The sequence below is a fragment of the Periplaneta americana genome, chromosome 1, assembly GCF_040183065.1.
Source record: "Periplaneta americana isolate PAMFEO1 chromosome 1, P.americana_PAMFEO1_priV1, whole genome shotgun sequence".
NCBI classification, from domain to species: Eukaryota; Metazoa; Arthropoda; class Insecta; order Blattodea; family Blattidae; genus Periplaneta; species Periplaneta americana.
The window spans coordinates 176,869,167-176,891,572 of record NC_091117.1 but is presented as its reverse complement, the minus strand read 5'-3'; the positions used below and the strand labels follow the sequence as shown (position 1 = coordinate 176,891,572).

Sequence of the window (22,406 nt, the reverse complement as noted above, 5' to 3'; positions counted from 1 at the left end):
TGATTTGTAGACATAACTTTGAAATGCTTTATTCGAGTAGAGACCGTATTCTGTACCAGGGCGTACGGAGATAAGGTGAGTTGTTCATAGACTGTACTGACATGACGTCATGTTTTGTGCGTGTCACAGGAGGCCTACTATCAGGGAACACTTGTGTCTTGTTTGTGCTGCAGTTGATACTCTGTTCATGATTCAAAACTAGATCACGCAGACTGTTCATAATGCATTATAGTGATAAAGACTGATACTACGATGAATTAATATAATCTACAAAACGAATATTAGTTTAGGGACACTGCGCTACGAAATATATCGTCGTTGATTCTATGAAACCTCCTTTGTCACAGTACAGAGCATAATTTTTCAGAAAAAAAGTAACTAAATATCAACAGGCCTACACTACATTTAACTGCATTTACGAATTATTTCAATGAATGTTGTCCAGTCAAGGTGGTGAAAAAACGTAAAAGTAAAAACATGTGGATAACTCAGGGAATTAAAATATCATGTGCTACAAAAAGGAATCTATATTTAATGAGTAGGAATAGTGATGATCCTCATGTTCTTAATTACTACAAGAATTACTGTAAAACTTTGACAAAAGTTATAAAAGATGCAAAGAAAATGTATCTGAATGAAAAAATACAAAATTCAGATAATAAGATTAAAACTATTTGGGATATTATTAAAAATGAAACTAATCGATATTCAAAGAATGAAAATATTACTAGCATTAAAATCAATTATAGTAAAATAGATAACCCAAAATCAATTGCAAATCATTTTAACGACTTCTATATAAATATTATTCAGAACTTAAACATTCAAGATTGTGCAGAAGATGCTGCACTTGGTTACCTAACTGATGCATTTAACACTGAGTTTTTAGGTCTCAAATTTATTCCCACTACCGCAGCAGAAATCATGCATGTGATAAAACAACTAAAAACAAAATATTCCTCTGGATATGATGAAATTCCAAGTAAAGTTCTGAAAGCTTGTTCTGAAATATTATCCCCTCCGTTAAGCAATCTATGCAATTTGCCAATGCAATGTGGTATTTTTCCAGAAAGACTCAAATATTCAATAGTAAAACCAATATACAAAAAGGGAGATAAATGTACCATTGCTAATTATAGACCCATATCATTATTAACAACATTCTCAAAAACGTTTGAGAAAGTTATGTATAATAGATTATATCATTACCTGGAGTCCAACAATATATTAGTTTTAGAACAGTTTGGATTTAGAACACAAAAATCGACAGAGAATGCTGCTTTTAGTTTGGTGGATGAAATACTAAATTCATTAAATTCGAAACTACATGTAGGTGGGATTTTTTGTGACTTGGCTAAAACATTTCATTGTGTAGACCATAGTATATTAGTAAAAAATTGAAGTTTTATGGTATTAAAGATGAGACGTTGGGTTGGTTTACATCGTACTTATCAAATAGAAAACAAAAAGTAGAAATAAATGTACCAAATAGTCATAAAGTTACTTATTCAGAATTTATTAAATATTAAACATGGTGTTCCGCAGGGGTCAATTTTAGGTCCATTGTTGTTTCTAGTTTATATTAATGATTTAGCCTTGACCATAAACAATTTATCTCATGTAATTTTATTTGCAGATGATACAAGTGTAATTATTTCAAGCAAACAATATGATTATTTTATAAACACTTCTAATACAGTGCTAAATCTAATGAATGAATGGTTCCATGCAAATAAACTAGCACTTAATGTTGATAAAACCAGTGCAGTCAAATTTAGTACACACAATAGTGCTCAGGTTTCCTACAGTATTCGATTAAATGGAACTCATCTCAAAGAATCTATAAGCACAAAGTTTCTTGGTTTAGAATTGGATAACCACTTGAACTGGAAAACGCATATAGAATGTATTACTCGTAAATTGAGCTCTGTCTGTTATGCATTAAGATCCTTATATACTATTGGTGATATAAACTTACTTAAAATGCCATACTTTGCATATTTTCACTCTGTAATGAAATATGGATTAATATTCTGGGGTAACTCGTCTGAAGCTAAACACGTTTTTGTTTTACAAAAGAAAGCTATAAGAATAATGGCCGGTGTGCATAAAAGGACATCATGTAAAAATATTTTCCGAAACTTAGAAATCTTGACTTTACCTTGTGAATACATTCTTTCCCTAATGATGCTGTATATTAAGAACCAAGATAAATTCAGTACTAATGAAGACATTCATCATTTTAATACAAGACATAAATCAGATCTTCATCTACCCTCTGTTAGTCTAAGCTGTTTTAAAAAAGGAGTTCGCTATTCATGTATAACAGTCTTCAATGCACTGCCTAATTATTTTAAAGATTTGAAGAACAACGAGAAAAGGTTCAGAAAAGAATTAACCAAATTTCTACATACTCATACCTTCTACACAATTGATGAATTGTTTATGCTTGTGAACTGAATTATTGTACTTAAATTACATGTACAATTTTATATAGCTCAACTAAAATATGTTTTTATATTGACTTAATCTGTTTACTATTCATTGTATATTTTTGTTTAGCATTGAATGGTAGTCTGTATAGCTCAATTGATGAATTGTATATGCTGTAAATTGTATAGTAGTCTGTATAGCTCAACTGATGAATTGTTTATGATTATAAATTGAATTAATCTACTTGATATTAATTGCACATATTTGTATAGCTTAATGAAAGTATGCTACTTTGTATTTTATATATTTCTATAGTTTTGGCCGATGAATTGTATATGCTTTAAATTGAATAGTAATCTATATAGCTCTATCGATAAATTGTTTGTGTTTGTATTTTGAAGTAGTTTGCATGATATGTATTATCAATTTCTGTATATCACAACTGGTTGAATTGTTTATGCCTTAAATTTAATTAACTTACTTGTTTTGTATTATACATATAGCTCAACTGATGAATGATCGTTTGCGTTTGTAAATTTAATAATCTGATTGGCTATGTATTGTATACTTTTAGTAGAGCCATCGATGTAGCTCAGTCGGCAGACTCGCTGGGCTGCTGATCCGGAGCTGCGTTCGGGCTTGGATTGGATTCCCCCTTTGGTCTTCGGTTTCTTCCGAGGTTTTCCACAGCCGTGGGACTGAAGCCGGATGGTCTATGGCGAGTCTATGGCGAGTCCTTGGCATCAACCCCTTTGATTTGATTACCCCCCTTTGATTTGATTACCTGGTTGGGGTTTTCCGAGGTATCCCCCAACCAAAAGGCAAATGCCGGGTAATATTTTGGCGAATCCTCGGACCTCACCTCATCTCACTACATCTCGCCAAAATGTAAACAATTGCACAAAATTGTAAAAATTGTAGAAAATTACTAAATTGTAAAACTATAAAAATTTGTAAAAATTGTAATTGTAATATTGTAAAATTTTGACTTGTTCCACGTCTTAAAGCTTCATTGCTCATGTAAGATTTATGGAATAAAATAAATGAATGAATGAACTGATCCTCGATGCTATTATCATATTCACCAACGTTTTCTACAGATTTATCTACAGCAGTCATGTCAAACTCAGTGCCACTATAAATGTACACAGAGGACGGTATCAGACTCAGAGCAGATGACGTAAAGCGGACGAGAATTCAATCGTACCTACATTCAGTGTTCTGTGACCGATCACATTGCCGTTTGCGAATGAAAGACCAGGAAATTTCTTGTGTACGATTAGCTACAGTATTTAGCGACAAGCTTATGGTCTCGAACTTCGAAGATTCATTGGGACATACATTCTTTGCTGTTGTTCAAATCCAGTCCTTAGTAAATTGTCCGTCTGAATAAGTTCAATTTCATGCGAGAATCATGGGCGCTAGTTCATAACATGCTGTCGCAGCATCAACACTACACTTCCATGTTCTGCGAAAAAAATATTGTGGCGCCATGTTGAAAGACCTGGCCGCGTGGGAAGTCGATCGCGCGTCCGGCAGAAGGGAGGGCGCGCGGGAAGGAAGGCGGCGGAGAGAGGAGGGCGAGCTTCAGTGGGCACTGGGGCGCGGCGCGGGGAAAGGAGACGTGGGCTTCGGCAAGCGCTTGGGCCGTGGCGGAGAGAGAGGAAAGGAAAATCGACTGCGCGGAAGTGGAGAAACGTCCCGAAAACGATTGTTATAGAAACAGATTGTTCTCGAAGATTGAAGGTACGAGAATGTGTGACTCAACACATAAAAGCGAGCAGCCTTCGAGTCTGAAGTCAGTTTTGTGAAGCAGCAGCGAACGGGCAAGGAAGCCAGCCTTCGAGACCGGGGTTCGACGCGAGTGAACTTGAGTAACTGTGGCAGCGTCCAGGCGGAAGCAACGCGTCCGGGAGTGTTTGGTTCGACGCGAGTGAACTTGAGTAACTGTGGCAGCGTCCAGGCGGAAGCAACGCGACCGGGAGTCTTTCGTTCTACGTGAGTGAACTTGAGTAACTGTGGCAGCATCCAGGCGGAAGAAACGCGTCCGGGAGTCTTGGGTTCGGCGTGCAGTGAACTTTATCTGAAAGTCTTGGATTCTAAGTGCACCGTGGACTTGAGTGAGTGAGCCAGAAGATCTAGCCAAGGCGAACGAACTGAGAACTGGCAGTTTTGTTGTACATAATGCTTTGTGAACATTAGTTGAGATTAGGAGTACATTGTTTTTCTTCTCAAAAATCCACGAGAATTGTCATTGTCTGTGGAGTGAATAACGAATACTGTGTTGCTGTGTTAAGTGGAATACCCATTGTTGACAGATGTGTTATTAAAGTTTGGAAGTAAAAACCACATTGTTGTTTCAATTAAAAGTCACACTATATAAAAAAAAACATTTTAAGAACAGTGCGCTAACCGACAGGTTAGTATCTCAGTTTTCACAGAATCCAATGAAGCTTTCACCCATTCATAAAGTTAGTATGGACGCGTAAAATACACCATGCTTTTCAGAACTATTTTCAAAGAAAAAAGTGCGTCTTATGATCCGGAAAATACGTACGGTACATAGCGGGAAATGTATAATAAACATTATTAGAATACATTAGTAATTACAATAAAAAAATGTGTACCTTACGGAATATTAATGTTTATTATATCACTCTCTTTAAATTTGTGGCCATTGCCTTCAGACTCTAGTATAAATAATTTAATGATCAGTTTTATATTTCCTTGCGTCATCGAAATGCAGGTTCCAGTCATTAATATTGTCCATTAGTGGTACGACGTTTTTATATATATACAGGGTGTTTCAAAAATACGGGGTATAATTTCAGGTATGTATTTCCCACATGTAGACAATCAAAATAGTTCATTACAACATGTGTCCGGAAATGCTTCATTTCCGAGTTACGGCCTTCACAACATTGAAATTCACCGGAACGTTTTTCTTTCCGGAGGTCGTTGTCATTACAGAAGATGTTCAAAATGTCCACCTCCTGCTTGAATACAGACCTCACATCGATGTTTCATTGACCTGCGAACACGATCCCAAACTCCAGGAGTATTGCGTATGTCCTCAGGACATGCCACAATTCGATTCCGAAGGGATTCCAAATCAGGCACCGGAGACGAATAAACCAATGATTTTAAATGGCCCCACAAGTAGAAATCGAGAGGGTTCAGATCAGGTGAGCGTGGAGGCCAAGCAATTGGGCCACCTCTACCTATCCATCGATATTCCATACTCGCATAGATGGTAATGGAGACGTACAAATGTCTTCCGATCTGGACATTGTCGCTGTGGGTACCTCTCCTGGTACAAACGACGAGCCAGCGCAGCATTGCCGTTCGCCTTACCGTACATGAAGTGTATCTCTGCCAGCTCTTGATACATGTCGCACAGTCTAACGCCTACACAACACTGAATGTAACCTTCGCCTCAGAATGAACTGTCAGAGTGCCCTCTTAATGTCTCCTTTGACGGCAACGACCTGCGGAAAGAAAAACGTTCCGGTGAATTTCAATGTTGTGAAGGCCATAACTCGGAAATGAAGCATTTCCGGACACATGTTGTAATGAACTATTTTGATTATCTACATATGGGAAATACATACCTGAAATTATGCCCCATATTTTTTAAACATCCTGTATATTAACTATGATTCTGTGAAACGGATCTTTAGTTTCCTCTTAGAATTTTGAAGCAATAAATGGCGTATATGTACTATCAGCAAATTCCATGAGCTTTAAAACTGTGCAACTACGGTAAATGGAATTTAATTTGGTAGCCAAATGATTGTAATATCTCACAGTGTCAGCGAACTAAATCACATTCATCACCTTTTAGACATTTTACTAGAACAACTACTTCTTCTCCAACAAAATATCCTTTATAGTCCGCCTAGTGTTTTTATTCGTAATGTCGTTTTACATTCTACTCCCTTATCAAGAAGTACTGTTTGCATATTAAGGGGAGTCTATACGCCGAATTTTGACAAAAAAAATGAAATTTTGGTTTTTATCGCTTTTCAGTGCTTAATATGTGTAAAATGATAATATGATTTTATTTCTTCTAGTGTCAGCTTTTAGCCCAATCTTCAGCAAAAATATTGTAGTAATTCTTAATGCAAAACATGTTATAAATGAAAAATGTTTTCTTGCCAACCGCTCAGTGGAATTTTTAATTTATTTAGCCTGTCGTATACATAAAAGTATGTTACATATGTCCTATTTTTGTACATTTGTATCTTTTATCACTACTGAGAAAAGTGCACCCAAAATTGAAGATGTGGAAACTTGGACACTTTTTCTGCACTTTCTTATTTTTTGTGACATTGGTACACTTTTCTCAGAAAGTATTGTATCCAGAAAGTTGAAATTAATATACATATCAATGTGATGGCATTTTACACAGTAGGATAAAAAATTAAGTTTATTTCTATCTTCAGGAAAAATAAAAAATAATGTTCAGTCATTCTTAATGCAAAAAAAGTTATCAATGATTTTTTTTTTGCCAACCACTTAGTGGAATTTTAAATTTATTTAACCGGTTGCATACGTAAAGGTATGTTACATATGCACTATTTTTTCTACATTTGTATTTCTTATAACTTCTGAGAAAAGTGTACTCAAAATTGAGGAATTTAACATTGCAAGATGTGGAAACTTTGACACTATTTTTCTGCACTTTCTTATTTTTTGTGACATTGGTACACTTTTCTTAGAAAGTATTGTATCCAGAAAGTTGAAATTAATATACATATCAATGTGATCACATTTTACACAGTAGGTTAAAAAAAATTAAGTTTATTTCTATCTTCAGGAAAAATAAAAAAATATGTGCAGTCATTCTTAATGCAAAAAATGTTATTAATGATTTTTTTTTTTTGCTACCCGCTCAGTAGAATTTCAAATTTATTTAATCGGTTGTATACGTAAAGGTGTGTCACATTTATATCTTTTATAACTTCTGAGAAAAGTGTACTCAAAATTGAGGAATTTAACATTGTAAGATATGGAAGTACAGACTCCACTACTACAACCCTACATAAGAACAGATTCTCCCATTACACGTATATTAAAATATAATCTACGCAAAGTAGGGGATTCAGTGCGATCACGTCTATGAATTTAGATGCAGCCTTTCCTTGGACTTACGTTCTTACACCTCCGTCTGCCAAACCACTGTGCTAGCAGCTCGGGCCACGAGATGCCCTGGGCCCGAGCTCGCTGCAAACCTATAGCAACTAGCACCAGTGACCGAGTTTGACTCATTGATCTACAAGATGGGCGGGAAAAAACTACCGGTAGATATTAAGAAAGGCGTATAAAATCTAAATTTACAACACTAATTTATTGAAATTAATTTTACATGTATATTATTAAAGAGGAATACGGATGCATACTTAAATTCAACGTAGGCACTTGTGGCGTCGACCAATTTCCTCAAGCAACGGGGAATGTAATCCACAGTCTTCTGGAGGAAGTTGAGTGGAACATTGTGATAACTCCACGAATTCATGCTTTCAGTTCTTCCAGTATGTGAGGTTTCGTTCGATACATCTCATCTTCTGCCCAGCCCCATAAAAAAGGTCACAGGGTGTCAGGTCAGGACTTCTTGCAGGCCATTCGTGAGGTCCGCGTTTCCCCAGCCAACGTCCCAGAAACTTCTCATCCAACCACGTCCCACGACATTTGCACCGTCCTGCATGAGGATAATGTCATTGATGTTTTCTCCATCCAGATACCGTGGACCAAACGTACAGTAATCTTCAAGCTTCTCATGATAGCGCTGTGCGTCATGGTGTCATGCAGGAGATGTGGCCCGATGACGTATTTTGTGGCCGCCATTTCACACCACAAGGCCACTTTTGGACGAGACTGCACCTTCTCCACCGTCATACTGGGATCTTGTGCCGCTCAATAAAGGCAATTGTGTCGATTGACGAAACCTCCCACAAGAAATACGGCCTCGTCACTCCAGAGAATGTTTTGAAACAGTTGAGGCCAATCTTCGTGTCAATCCAGCATCAACTCCCCATACTCCATTCTGCGATCGTAGTTTTCTGGTGTCAGCTACTGCACGTAATGGGGTTTCCATAGGAGGTAATTTAATTACTTTTTACAACAGCGCGTACCTTGTGAGACAGCTTTCGCGAAATACCTGACGTGTTGATTTAGCAGGGCTACGATTGAACATTTCCCGCACAATCGCCACATTCTCCTCAGACCGAGACGTGGTTGGATGGCCAGTTCTTCCAGCATCCTTAACAGAACCTGTGGTCATTAATTTCCTATGACAATTCTTCATTGTTTCTGGACGTATTGTGGCATTTCTTCTCTTCACCGTACGCCACCATCCCTGTACAAGAACAACGAAATTCCACACTTCATAGCGTGCAGCAATCTGCGCTCGCGACCAGACAAGCGATCGACCAGTGAGCGTATTCCGAATCTCAGCGCTGAGCAATCTGATGGCATCACGGTGTACCGAATTTCACCGATGGCTTCACTGATGCTCCACTGGTGTCGCACCGGTGCCATCAGTTTGCAGAGGTGGTGGCAGACTCCATCAGCCGCCATCAGTGAATCTGATTGGTTCTTGTACAGGGGCGGCCCGTCCTTATGTGCTACAGTGCTACAGCACAATGATAATTTTTGCTCAAATAATGTATTTGTAATACCATAATAGTATTTGATCTGTCATTTGACAATTTCCCGTGGTTATGTTCATGACGCGTTATAAGGTGTTTAGTCTTCGTGCCTTCTTCGGTGCCTTAGGGGGTTCGTTGTGCTACTCAAAGCTCCACATGAAAAATGTAGACAGTTATGCGCATGTGCGAAGCTGAAATCACTGCCCTGATTGGCTATTTTTACGCGGGAAAGTGCTGTAGTCAGCTTCAGCACAACACAGCTTGGAGATTGCAAAAGTAAAGCGTAACGAAAGAATGCTTGTTTGTGGTGGAACTCGGAACTATTTACAATATATTCGGTAATTCAAGTGCCCGACTGCTGCTGCCATCTACCAGTTAAAGTTGCTGTCAACAGCTATACTATACTGAACAAAAGAGTGTTCCAGATACAAGTTGGATTTCTATACGGAAGACCTGACTTCCGAAATATAGATGGCTGTTCAATTGTCATAATACATAGTATCCAACAATTTACAGGATCCATTCTGTGAAGTATCGAAGTTGTTAAATATTTTGGTTACAACACCAATGACCACTGCTGAGCCAGAAATATGTTTTTCTTCCTTGAAACACATAAAAACGTTTTTAAGGAACACTATGTCCCAGGATCGTCTCACTGCTCTTGCACTACTGTCAATAGAAAAGTGTATGATGTCCAAGATGGAGGGGTTTAACACCAAATGACAAGTTCTGCAGTACGAAAGAACGTCGTATGGACTTCATATTTCATCACTAGACGAGACTCCAAATTAAGATAAACACATAAGTGTAGGCCTTTACAGTAGGCCGATATAGAGATTGTAGCACACTCATTATTTTGACCACCAGCCGCTACTGTTCTTGTATAGGGCGAGAATTAGCAGACGAATGACATCGTGCTCTGTTGTGTCATGGCGGTGTGTTCTGTTTTAGTTCTGCTGTATTGTTTGTAATGAGCACAACGTAAAAACAATATGTTAATAGCTCATGAGCGAACATGCAACGGACCAGTTATTACTACCGGTTCAAGAAATAAGTTGTTTATGATCTCTTTAATTTGAACGAGATGGCAGGATGGAAATTTCGCAAAATTTTGCTAGCGTAGCACAGATAACAACTTACACAGTCGCCATGACAGCCATCGATCCTTCCAGCAGTTTTGTTCCTATTTCGCTGCAGCGTGACGTCATTGTTGTCCACCAGTCCGGTGAGATTCGGAATACGCTGTTTGCTACTGTTGCGCGTACTTCCTCTCACGGCCACTGCCTGTACTACCGACGCGCGAAAGTTTAAATCCTATTTACTGATCTACATGTACACACTTTTTTCATCATGATTCCATCGATATTCAAAATTCTACAGCCATTTAATAATACCTAGTTACTTCCAGCCCACACTCTTTATTCTTATGTAGGCATATTGATATTTAATTACATTTTTATTCCTCCTCAAAAAAATATGCTGTGTACTGTCACATAGTAGGTTTCATAAAATCAACGACGATATATCATCATCATTATCATCATCCAAACACGTATTAGACCAGATGGTCTGTTACGGTCTCACATCAGTCCATCTCTTAGCCGAGAAACCAACGGATCTTCTTCCACAGGGGGCATACTGTAAGATTTGTTTCTACTCCACTACCACTACTACTACTACTACTACTACTACTACTACTACACTACCACTACTACTACTGCTACTATTACACTACCATTACTGCTACTACACTACCACTCCTACTACTGCTACTACTACACCACCACTACTACTACTGCTACTACTACACTACCACTACTACTACTGCTACTACTACACTACCACCACTACTACTGCTACTACTACACTACCACTACTACTACTGCTGCTATTACACTACCACTACTACTGCTACTACTACACTACCACTACTACTATTGCTACTACTACACTACCACTACTACTATTGCTACTACTACACTACCACTACTAATGCTACTACTACACTACCACTCTTACTACTGCTACTACTACACTACCACTACTACTACTGCTGCTACTACTACACTACCACTACTACTGCTACTACTACACTACCACTACTACTATTGCTACTACTACATTACCATTACTATTGCTACTACTACACTACCATTACTATTGCTACTACTACACTACCACTCCTACTACTGCTACTACTACACTACCACTACTACTATTGCTACTACTACACTACCACTACTACTACTGCTACTACTACACTACCACTACTACTACTGCTACTACTACACTACCACTACTACTATTGCTACTACTACACTACCACTACTACTGCTACTGCTACTACTACACTACCACTACTACTACTGCTACTACTACACTACCACTACTACTACTGCTGCTATTACACTACCACTACTACACTACCACTACTATTATTGCTACTACTACACTACCACTACTATTGCTACTACTACACTACCATTATTATTGCTACTACTACACTACCACTCCTACTACTGCTACTACTACACTACCACTACTACTATTGCTACTACTACACTACCACTACTACTGCTACTACTACACTACCACACTACTACTGCTGCTATTACACAATACTACTACTACTACTACACTACCAGTACTACTACTACTAATTATAAGTATAATAATAGGTTGAGTTTTATTATGCTTTGTAGAAAGTATTTCAAACCTACTTGTCTTGATCGATAGCTGTACTCTCCCTTCAGAAGTGTTACGTTCGCGTAGGAGGAAGTGGGAATGCAGGGAATAACCAATTTCTCGTCCGTATAGGCGATGATGTGCTTCTCTTTGGCATCCTTCAGAAGATCACTATCTGCAACGAAACAAAGCATCTTCAAGTTGGTCATACCAAAGTCATTCTCCACAGCGAAACCCCAGATTATGTTCATCATAAATAAGGGGCTTATTCCATGGTCATTCAAAAACATCACTAAGCGGGTGTTAGCTCTGAAGAGGACCGACTTTAGAATCGCTTGTGTTTGCTGACGGGGCGCTGTGTCCATAGAAAAGACAAGCTGAGTATGGGACACTATTATGGTAGATCCAACTATTCGCTTTCATGTGCCAGAAGAATAGACCATTTGGCTTGTAATCTTTGAAGTGATACATTAAGCCTAAAAAGATATATATCTTGTAATAAAAGGTTTTTCTAAATGATTGTCGAGATTAATGAAATCCACTGTGACTTGAATTTGTGAGATAGAAACTATTTTTGTCACTTCATTCACAAAGTTGTTTTTCTTTCTTTCTAGTGTGTTACAAATATTCAGTAGCCTAAGCTTCCATCCTGTCACCCTGCCTATAGATATCAATACGGCACAAGAATTGCTGTCACGCGTAATTGGTGATGTTTGGATGGCTTCAGTTCATCAATAGTCTGGAGTAGCGGGGGGGGGGGACATTAACGTCATTCTTCACATTATCCACAGAAATATCGCACAGTGTGAATTTGAAGAGCGAGACGACCAGGGTAGAAGATTCTGATCAGCATGATTTCCACGGCTGCGACTGTTGTTAAAAAAATTTCTTACCTCCATGTGAAAATAGAGCGGGGTCCCGTTCAACTGCATGATATAGCCAGCACTGTTCTTACAGGGTGGCACACGAAATGTCATACCATTTAATTTTATCACATAAAAATGTTAATATTGTTGTTTCGATGTTTCTAACTGCGCTAGTGGATGCCAAAATTCATGGAAAATCCGATAGGTAGCATCACAGTTCGGATGTAACCGTAGCTACGAGCACAAACATCAATTAAATTTGTGAAATGGCGAACAACGGGCGATTGACTGTTGAACATAAGGTGAAAGTTGTTCTGTGTTGTGAGTAAACAAAACGTTCGACTATGGGCTAGGGAACCTCCTCGCATGCTGCATGAAAAAGAAATGTTTGGGGCAAAAGTTTCTGTATGGGCCGCAATTTCGATTCACGGAATCATCGGTCCAATTTTCTCCGATGAAACTGTCAACCAAGTTCGATACAAAATTATGTTGGAAAGCAGTTTTATCCCCCATCTCATGGCAAAAGGCCTCCCTATGGAAACACAGTGGTTCATGCAGGATGGAGCCCGTCCATACACTGCAAACACCGTTCTGGATTACCTGCACGAGATGTTTGATCTTCGTGTGATGTCACATCGACATGGGTGCGGCAAAATGTGGCCGCCTCATAGCCCGGACATTAATCCGTGCGATTCCTTTTTATGGGGATTCCTAAAAGAGAAAGTGTACCAAAGGAAGCCAGAAAATGTGGTGCAGCTCAGAGCCCTTCTAGTGGAGTTGTGCCGTGCACTATCTGAAGACTTGTGTCGAAAAGTGATGACGAATGTAAGGGGTCATTTGCAAAAGGTTGTGAGGCAAAACGGAGGTCATATGGAACATGTTCTACATTAGAGATAAAATTCCAAATCCTAATTATTAATTCTGTATAATTTTGTAAAGCTTTAATACAAATCAATAGGTGTTACGTGTAAAATAAATGGTATGACATTTCGTGTGCCACCCTGTATGTAGCTGAGATGTAAGCCATTTGGTTAACATATAAAGAAATACTGATCCAGTAACCGTTTTCTCGGCGAAAAACAGCTGTAAACCTCTTTTTCTGGTAACATACACATCATGTTCACTTTGGGAAATCCGTTAAAGTAAAAACATTCTAACGTGGATGTTGTAATCCGCTAATAAGGACATTGTGTGTGTCTACGTTACTATGAGTATAAAGTGAAGTGTAGCCTCATCCAAGAATATCAGTGTATCTAATAAGTGTTAGGCTGTCTGTCATTCAACAGATTCTTAACGTTAACACAAGGAGACTGTCTTTTACGAGGTCGGTTGCTAGGTTTTATAGTTAGAGCCCGGATTCTTGTGCAATTACATATTGCATTCCTTCACTTGTAGACTACTGAAAATGATAAATGTCGGCGATTTGTGGTTCTGATATGGTTATAGTTGAGTTTCATTTTACATATTTTTACATACTCTTAGTAATATTACATATTTTACATATTATGTAAAGAATGTAACATTTTTATACATATCTAGGCATTTATTGAGTTTTTAATTTTTCTTATTAAATCCGTTTCATTTTTCAGAGTAAATTATTGAATTTTTTTTTCATATACTGTATACTTGGACATATGTCTTAACGTCCCTGTCCCATTACTCCGATTGGAGGGCCGCTTTTTGTTCTCATTATAATACACGATGCTGGTAAAGAGGGAGGGCCCGGAACTGATGCCGTTATGTTTTATTTACAACTATAGAAAATACTTCAATTTCTAAGCTAGCTTAAGAGAATAGTTGTTTTATAAATAAAAGAAACAAACATAAAACTTTGACTCCAACTCTTTGTCTGTAAAACATAGTAGTTCGGAGTGCCTCAACTCTATACATTTGCCTTAATGCTTTCTCAGAATCTGGGATGGTCAGGTGCGCCGGCCATTTAAATATGTTACAAATTGAAAGTAGACTATTAGGGAGGGGTAAATCAAAATACCACTATGTGTACCACAGAAAAATACTTTTCTAAGAAATCTCAATGCGCAAGAAAAATCATAAATTATTGCAGAGTCAAGTTGTATTTGCAAACTATACAAATGGCAAATCGATTTTCCAGGCTGCATCCTCCCACTTCAACTCACCAGTTAAATTCTGACGACATTTTTGTGAATTTACTGCATTAATAAATAGTAATTTTAAATTACATATTTTATTAATACTACATATTTAATTACATATTTCCCCGACATTTACTACATTTTTATGTACATATTTCGCACGTTCATATTACATAAAAATCCGGGGCCTATTTATAGTACAGTCTTCTTCTTAAAACACGCCGCACTATTGTTTGTGGGATACCAGTTTCCTTGAATCTCTAAGAATCGATTTTTCGGGATCGGAAGGTGCGGTACGCTTCTCGTAACCGTTACACACTTTCCTCGAATCTAAGGCCTTCCCAAAATACAGACATCCCGATTGCTGTAACTGAGGTTTATATCATCATCGTGTAACATCATCTGAAGGTGCCTCCTTATGATACTTTGTACGAAAGTGCTGCCGAACCACTGCACATAGTGGAATTTGTTTAGTGGAATTTTTGGAGAACTGCCTAATTGGCTAGCATAAAACGTAAATAGATTGTAATATGTAATATAATGGAAACTGTACTGTGTCTGACACTGCAGTGTGCGATTTGTAGGGGGAAATGAGGCGATTTTCCCTCCACTGGGTCAGACTATCCCAGCTTCTGGATGTAAATGACATATCCCTGCCAGGGATAATTATTACCCACCCACTTTATGATTTTAATTTATATAGGAAATATTTACTTAATAATCTTACTGTTAGATAATAATCTTGGAAAGGACCCTTGAAAAGAAAGGTTTTTAATAGTAACTAAAATAGTGAATCAGCCAATCAGAAGCTTGGTTGTGTTTAAAACTAAACTAGTCAATCAAAACATCATGGCGTATACTCCATTTTATTTCAAGGAGTGCAGTTCGGTGGCTCCTTTGAACACTCACTTACAGATTTATGACTTCCTACACAAACATCTCTGACAATTCCATCCTGTCCCCTCGTCCCAACATTGCACAGTTGCCACAATCTTGGTGACCCTCGAAATGAGAGAGTGAGACTGACGGGATTCTTGGGATTCGGAAAAGATGCGACAACTCTGCCTCCACGTGGATTTGACTAGAGCCCGTCAGTTCTTCTGAACGAGGATTGTGATTGGTTACTGACAGGAGAAGACAAGATTTCCGTCACAGTAAGGAAGACATTTATTTATGACAACCAATTAGTAGGGGGCAGTAGAAGGTATGTCGGCAAAGTCCTTTCTACGAAACTGCACTCCATGAAATAAAATACAGTATACAGTCCTGCGAGCCCTTACTTCCTGAACACCTACAGCGACCACAACTATGACCACCACAGCTCCGAGGAAGAACTGATTTCAGGCTGCAGAGAAGAAAATTAGCAACTATAATTAAGTGAAGTGTGCACATGTGCGGATTCCTTTTATCACCAATGTAATGCCTAGAAAACAAAGCATATTTCTGTCTTTCTTTAAGAATGGTGACTTGCCGGGCATATGAAATATTAGCAAAATTAAAAAAGTATTGAAAAAATTGTTCTAAAAACTTAAAATCGATTCCGACAGTAAAGAAGCTATTAGTAGTTGCGCTACAAGAGAGCAAATAGTGCGTCTTCAAAGATAGACAACATTGAGAGATCTCAAGATAATGAACTAAAAATACACCATCTACCAGAAAGTAATTGGGCACTGTTTTTGTCCCTTTAGAACCTCGTGGTACCACCTCTTGTTGCTGTAACAGCAGCCACTCTGTCAGGCATGCTCTCCACTAGGTTGTGTAGGATATCCACTAGAATGCGTCGCCATTCCTCTTGCAACATGGTACTAAGTTGGACAATGGAAGTTGGCCCCATGTTTCCGCCGCTCTTATGCACTGGTATGAAGAAAATAATGTTCACCGGTTGGACTGGCCTGCACGGAGTCCTGATCTCAATCCCATTGCGTACCTTTGAGACGAATTGGACCGGCGATTGAGGTCTCGGGAGATGCGGCCAACTTCTATTGTCCAACTGAGTGCCATGTTGCAAGAGGAATGGCGACGCATTAGAGTGGATATCCTACACAAACTAGTGGAGAATATGCCTGACAGGGTGGCTGCTGTTATAGCAACAAGAGGTGGTACCACGAGGTTCTAAAGGGGCAAAAACAGTGTCCAATTACTTTTTGGTAGATAGTGTAAATAAGGTGGAAACTGTGTTCCTCTTTCGCGTTTTCAAAATTGGCAAAGGAGAAGTCTTGGTTGTCTTACAATGATTTATTTGCCGGTATATGTTAAGCGTGTTCTCAAATACGCAAACTTAATGCTGAAAGTATGAAGCGTGTAAGAATCGTTAATACTTTTCTAGTTGGGACTCAGCTCATAATAAAAAAAAACTAAATGGTAGAATTGGTGATCATTCAAGATGTAAATCTCATTTAAAATGCACGAAAATACTGATAACTGAAAGAAGCAAGGATCTGTGAGTGAAAATGAGAAGTTGTGGAATAAACAAAGCCAAGAGAAAATCTACACAACTGCAAGTCTCTTTAAATTAATATATTATGTGAGGGCTAAACAGACGTTGTCATTCAGAACTTATCCCATGGTAATTTGAACTGCATAAGTTAAAAATGTGGTTTCAGTAGGGAATATGCTACGCTCCAATCATGCTTGTAGGAATATTATTATGTCCAGAGAAGAAGAAATGAAACAAACTCTAGTGAAGTACATTATCAAATCATTTTCTAATTTTAGTGTCATGATAGACGAAAGTACAACAATTTCTAACAAAACTTCTTTAATTATTATTTACATTTTTGAAGACATTGCGTGTAATTACAGAGCTCCTACAAAAGACCTCTCCGGTTTCGAACACATGTAATTTAAGTTGTATGAATCTGAGGTGTACGACCTTGCGTGGGCGACTGATATGAAGGGGTGGTTTGTTTATCCCTCACCCCATGATGAACTTATTTCATGCGCTATCGAAGAGAGTAAGGTAACCCGTTGCTTCGTTACATCAGTGGCGGACGTCTTTTAAACAAATACATATTGCTACGTAACTAATGTATATTTCTGTTGTTAGTCAGAAACATTGTACAAACGTGTGTAAACGTCCCAAACATAACTTTAATATCAGTCACTCATCATTTGTAATCCGTAGCTATTATTTTTCTCGCCGTATATGGCATTCAAAACACTACAACTTTTCTGATGATAGCTTACTATTATTCCTTGCTTAACTCCAAATGAGGATGTACGCTACTTAGGTGTAATTTTTTCTGACAATTTATATATTCGATTCCCTAACCGTTTCAAATGTAAACCTTTTTACGTTTTAGGTGTGTTTTTCAAATTACGTTTTGTCAAACCTGACAACCTTTTCATAAAGGAAGCTTAACTGGTTAATTAATATGGTATCAATTTACAAAATATAATATTGAATCATTGTTTCATAGCTTAATTTGAAACTTTAATATTAATCTTCACAATTTTCTCAAAGCCCCAAAAATCAGAGGTTGCTAGAAGACGCATCAAAATAACTGTTATCTGAAACTCTAAAACTAGGGAGTGTGTTTAATTTAAGTTGCGTTGCTTCCTCATTTAATGCTGTTCGAGTGCTTTGATATTTCTTTTCGAACAAAAGAATCAAGATGGTTCCCGATATCCCAAGAGTGGATTAATTTTTAAAGTGTAATGCCTGACAAAATGGTTGTTGTAAATTGAACTGGTTGCAATGTGAGCCCCTATAAATTTTGAAAGCTGTGTCTTTTATATGCAAAACCGTACATCTTCAACTATTAAGGCGAAACAGAAAAAGATGTAATCGTAAAGCACTAGAAATATTAAAAATCGTTGATTCATCACGGTTGAAGAAGATAATTTGAGAGTTAGAGGAATACCATACAATCCAAAGAATTTCAGTTATGACCACGAAGAACAAAAATTTGAAAATATCCGAAAGCAATTTTTTCAGTCTTTTTGCGGTCAATATTAAGAGTCGTTTTGAAGATATGGACATTTTATCGGATGCAGCAGTTTTAAATCCAGCTACAAGACCCTTAGATGAATGTGAACGTGTGGTTTACGGTGGTATGTCTATACCTCGTTCATATAGGAAGGTGTAATAAGTGAAAACATGTGGCTTCACTTGTGAAAACTTTCGTGTCTACAAAGAAAATCCAAAATTCATTCTGCCCGCTGTGAAGGATCTTGTAAATTATTCCCATTTCTACAGCCGAATGTGAGCGGGGGTTCAGTGCAAAGAATCTGACATTGACTGATCAAAGGAACAAGTGCTAAGTTTCTGCTGCCATGCGTAGGAGAAATAGTGCTATGGTGACGAGGGAAGCGGCAGTAGTAGATGCAGTGTTATTCATTAGTTCGTTAAATCATTACCGTTCTTATTTAGCACAAGCTTTTAACTTGACCGAATTGCAGTTCGGATCTCCAGCATAGAAAGTCGACACGTATAGTTATTGTTGTAAAACAAAATTAGCTAAGTTTGTGCTGCTTGACGGTAAGCCAGGCTGCGATATGTACACCTTATGGAAAGCTTCCTGGTAGGCATTGTTTTAGTGTATAATCTGACAGAAATAAATTTACCTTCGTCCTCTTCCGAACTGTCTGCATCCGGGAAATAATCGTACCGGTACGTGTAGAAATCTGCAAAGATGAATAAAGAGGAATTTTGAACTGTGTACACATTTCGTGCAAATCTTTTGTCCCATATCTCCACCTGCTTTCTCATTATTTTCGCATAAACTTTGGATATAGGCATAGTTATTAAATACATATACATACATATAACGCAGCGAGGGCGAAAGGTCACTTTGCTAAAATGTACGAGGATAAACTGAAAGTGAACGGGAAATGGTACGACCTGGAGTTTTGCCTGAGGAATGAAGATCATCCAGAATTTGGACTAACGAGAAGAACGAAAGAGGACAGTGGACATATTTCAACTTAGCAGAGGGAAGCAACAAGAAGTCAACAGGGAGTCGACGTTAGCTACATAAGCGGAGGGAAGGAGCAGGAATGGTGGAAGAAAATCATCCCAACTTCAAGGACGGAACAAGTGATTGTCGCAGATCAACACATCGTAACAGGAGTGAATAGTAACCCACATACTAACGCACGAGGAAGTGTAAAGATGATGACACAACAAGGAGAAGAAAACAGTAACGTGATCGTGCAGCGTAAGTGGATTCCTTGTCTACATACGATGGCGGTAAGGTTAGCGCACTCCAGAAGGAATGCATACAATAACAGAACAAGAAACACGGGCACTAGAAAAAAGGCGAGGGGCGATAAAAAGAGAAACCAAGAGTCAGGAAGTGATAGGGAAGAAAGTAGTGAAAAGAATAAGAGTGCGAGTGTAAGTGGAAATCTAGTAATATGAAAGTGAAAGCGTGGGGGAGAATAAAAGAGGAATAGAAGAAGAAATAAATAGAAAGAAAGACAGAGACAGAAATAAGGTAGAGACGAACAGTAAAGAAAGGTCAGAACCTGCGACAGCTGAGGATGTGGCAGGGGTATTAGATATGATTAAAAAATGTGGGGATGTGATCAAAAAGTTCAAGTAAAGTGAAACTGTAAAAGATCGAGAAGTATAGGGAAGAGAGGACGTGTATAATCAGACGTGTAGAGTTAAAATATAAGTATTTATAGGAAGTTCGAATAGTGAGAAAGGATTAGGTGTAAGCAGAATAGTGAGAAAGTGAAAGTGAGCGCAAATAGGAATGAGTTAAAATAGTGGAAAAAAGAGTTAAGAGAAGTGAAGAAGTGGCAGTATAAAATTAGTACTAAATTTGAACGTTGGAACAGTAAATGAATATAAGAGAAAGCTAGGATAAAAGGTCAAAGAACAAATAGGACAAATAACTCAATATGATAATTTATAGAAAAAATGTGTAATTGAGATTTTAGTGAATAGTAGTTAGAGGAAAAAGGGGGTTTGAAAGTAGTGTATAATATTAGATATATTAGGATTAATGAACAAATAGAGAATAGCAAATGAAATGTAGGAGAAATACTGAAGGTGAAATTAGACCAAGTAATAAAAAGGTAATTGGGAGTATTTGTGTACACGTGTACTGCAAATAATGTGTTATTGTAATAATATGTTAATGGTGCCACCGGATGCAGAGAAATGTGAGGTACACCATTACATGTAAAGAAGTGCTGTGACGAAAATATATCAAATATCAAATATACATACATATGCTCATATGATACCTAAGAACTTTATAAAAGAGGAAGCGCATATAAGTTTGTGTCAAATAATTTGGTGTACTGTACGTTTATATGATCATTCAATATTTGTGAATTCATAGAATTCACCTACAATTATCAGTACAGTATTACCTAATTTGAATGATGCAATTGATTAATGAGTATACACTTGTCTATTAGATATTTAGTAGTCTAGATTAGATTAGGACTTTGCGCTGCAAGTATCATTGCTCGTTCGAGGCTCTTGATCAGATTACCCCCTCCCCCAATTTTCTGCTCTTATTCCTTCCCTCATCTATTTGAGCTGACAGAGCTGAACTCTGTTTCTGGCCACCTGAAATACAGCATCAGGAGTGATCTGTAATATAGCAAGCAACTATTGCTTGACCGAGTCTTAGAAGCAGGACCCATGTTATGCCAGAAATAACCCAATATCCTGCCTTGGGTGAGAATACAATTCGGGCTATTACTAACATTCCGGAAGTCAACAAATGTAAATACCTAGGAATAACATTTAGCAGCGATCTCGGCTGGGAGGAACACGTCACTGACACAGCGAGAAAAGCATGGAGACCGTTAAACTTTGTGATGAGGGTACTAAGAAAGGGTTCTGATAAATCCAAAGAGATTGCATTTAAGTCACTTGTTCGTTCAGCAATGGAATATGGTGCTGCATGTTGAGATACTTACAGATTAGAACATATTGAAACATTGGAAAATATTACAAAAATGGGCTCTCAAACGTTGTCGTAATAATTCAACATTAAAATGGGACACACTCACGGATAGGACAACGCAAATTCAGTTATACGCAATGTTCAAAACATACAGAGGTGAGCCTGCTTGGAGAGAAATAAAAAATAGTGTCTCACAGCACAACATGACATTAGAGAAAACTATTTGTTTTGGTGTCCCATACAACCTCCCGGAGTTTGTCGGTTTAATTACTTTTCATTCTGTATGCGTTACTGTAGGTACGTTAACAGAAAACCACAATTTGAAGTCAAACAGAGTTTGTGTGCACTCGATTTGGATTTCTGACGTCTTGTCAGCCCACTCGAGGTATGTGGATATAATGAGAAAAATTGAGACGATGTCGCGTCTGGCAGTGAAACCAGGTGGCCCGGGTTCGATTCCCAGTCGAGGCAAGTTGAGGTTTTTTTTCCGGAGTTCTCTCTCAACTCAATATGAGCAAATGCTGGGTAACTTTCGGTGCTCGATCCCAGACTCATTTCACCTGCATTATCACCTTCATCCCATTCAGACGCTAAATAACCTAAGGTGGTGATAAAGCGTCGTAAAATAACCTATTAATACCACTAATTACTTAGGGCGACGAAGTAGGCCTACCAGAACTCGACTGTGAAGAATGGATAATAATGATCTCAGTTTCCTCAGTGACCTTTGTGAACATCTGAATGAACTCAATCTGCGAATACAAGGTCGAGATAAAATATCGTAGA

The 22,406-nt window shown here is 38.0% G+C and overlaps 1 protein-coding gene across 2 annotated transcripts in view; it reads right to left on the bottom strand.

Moving 5' to 3' along the window:
- LOC138704731 (hemicentin-1-like) overlaps positions 1–22,406 on the bottom strand; it is a 148,727-nt gene that overhangs the window by 95,832 nt on the left and 30,489 nt on the right. The window contains exons 2-3 of one of the 2 annotated variants that reach the window (XM_069832903.1): positions 19,315–19,374; positions 11,804–11,943 (exon numbers count right to left, since the gene is read on the bottom strand). In XM_069832903.1, coding sequence (XP_069689004.1) covers positions 11,804–11,943; positions 19,315–19,374 — 200 coding nt within the window. The remainder of the gene's footprint in view (positions 1–11,803; positions 11,944–19,314; positions 19,375–22,406) is intronic. The other variant, XM_069832910.1, reaches the window with a different exon arrangement.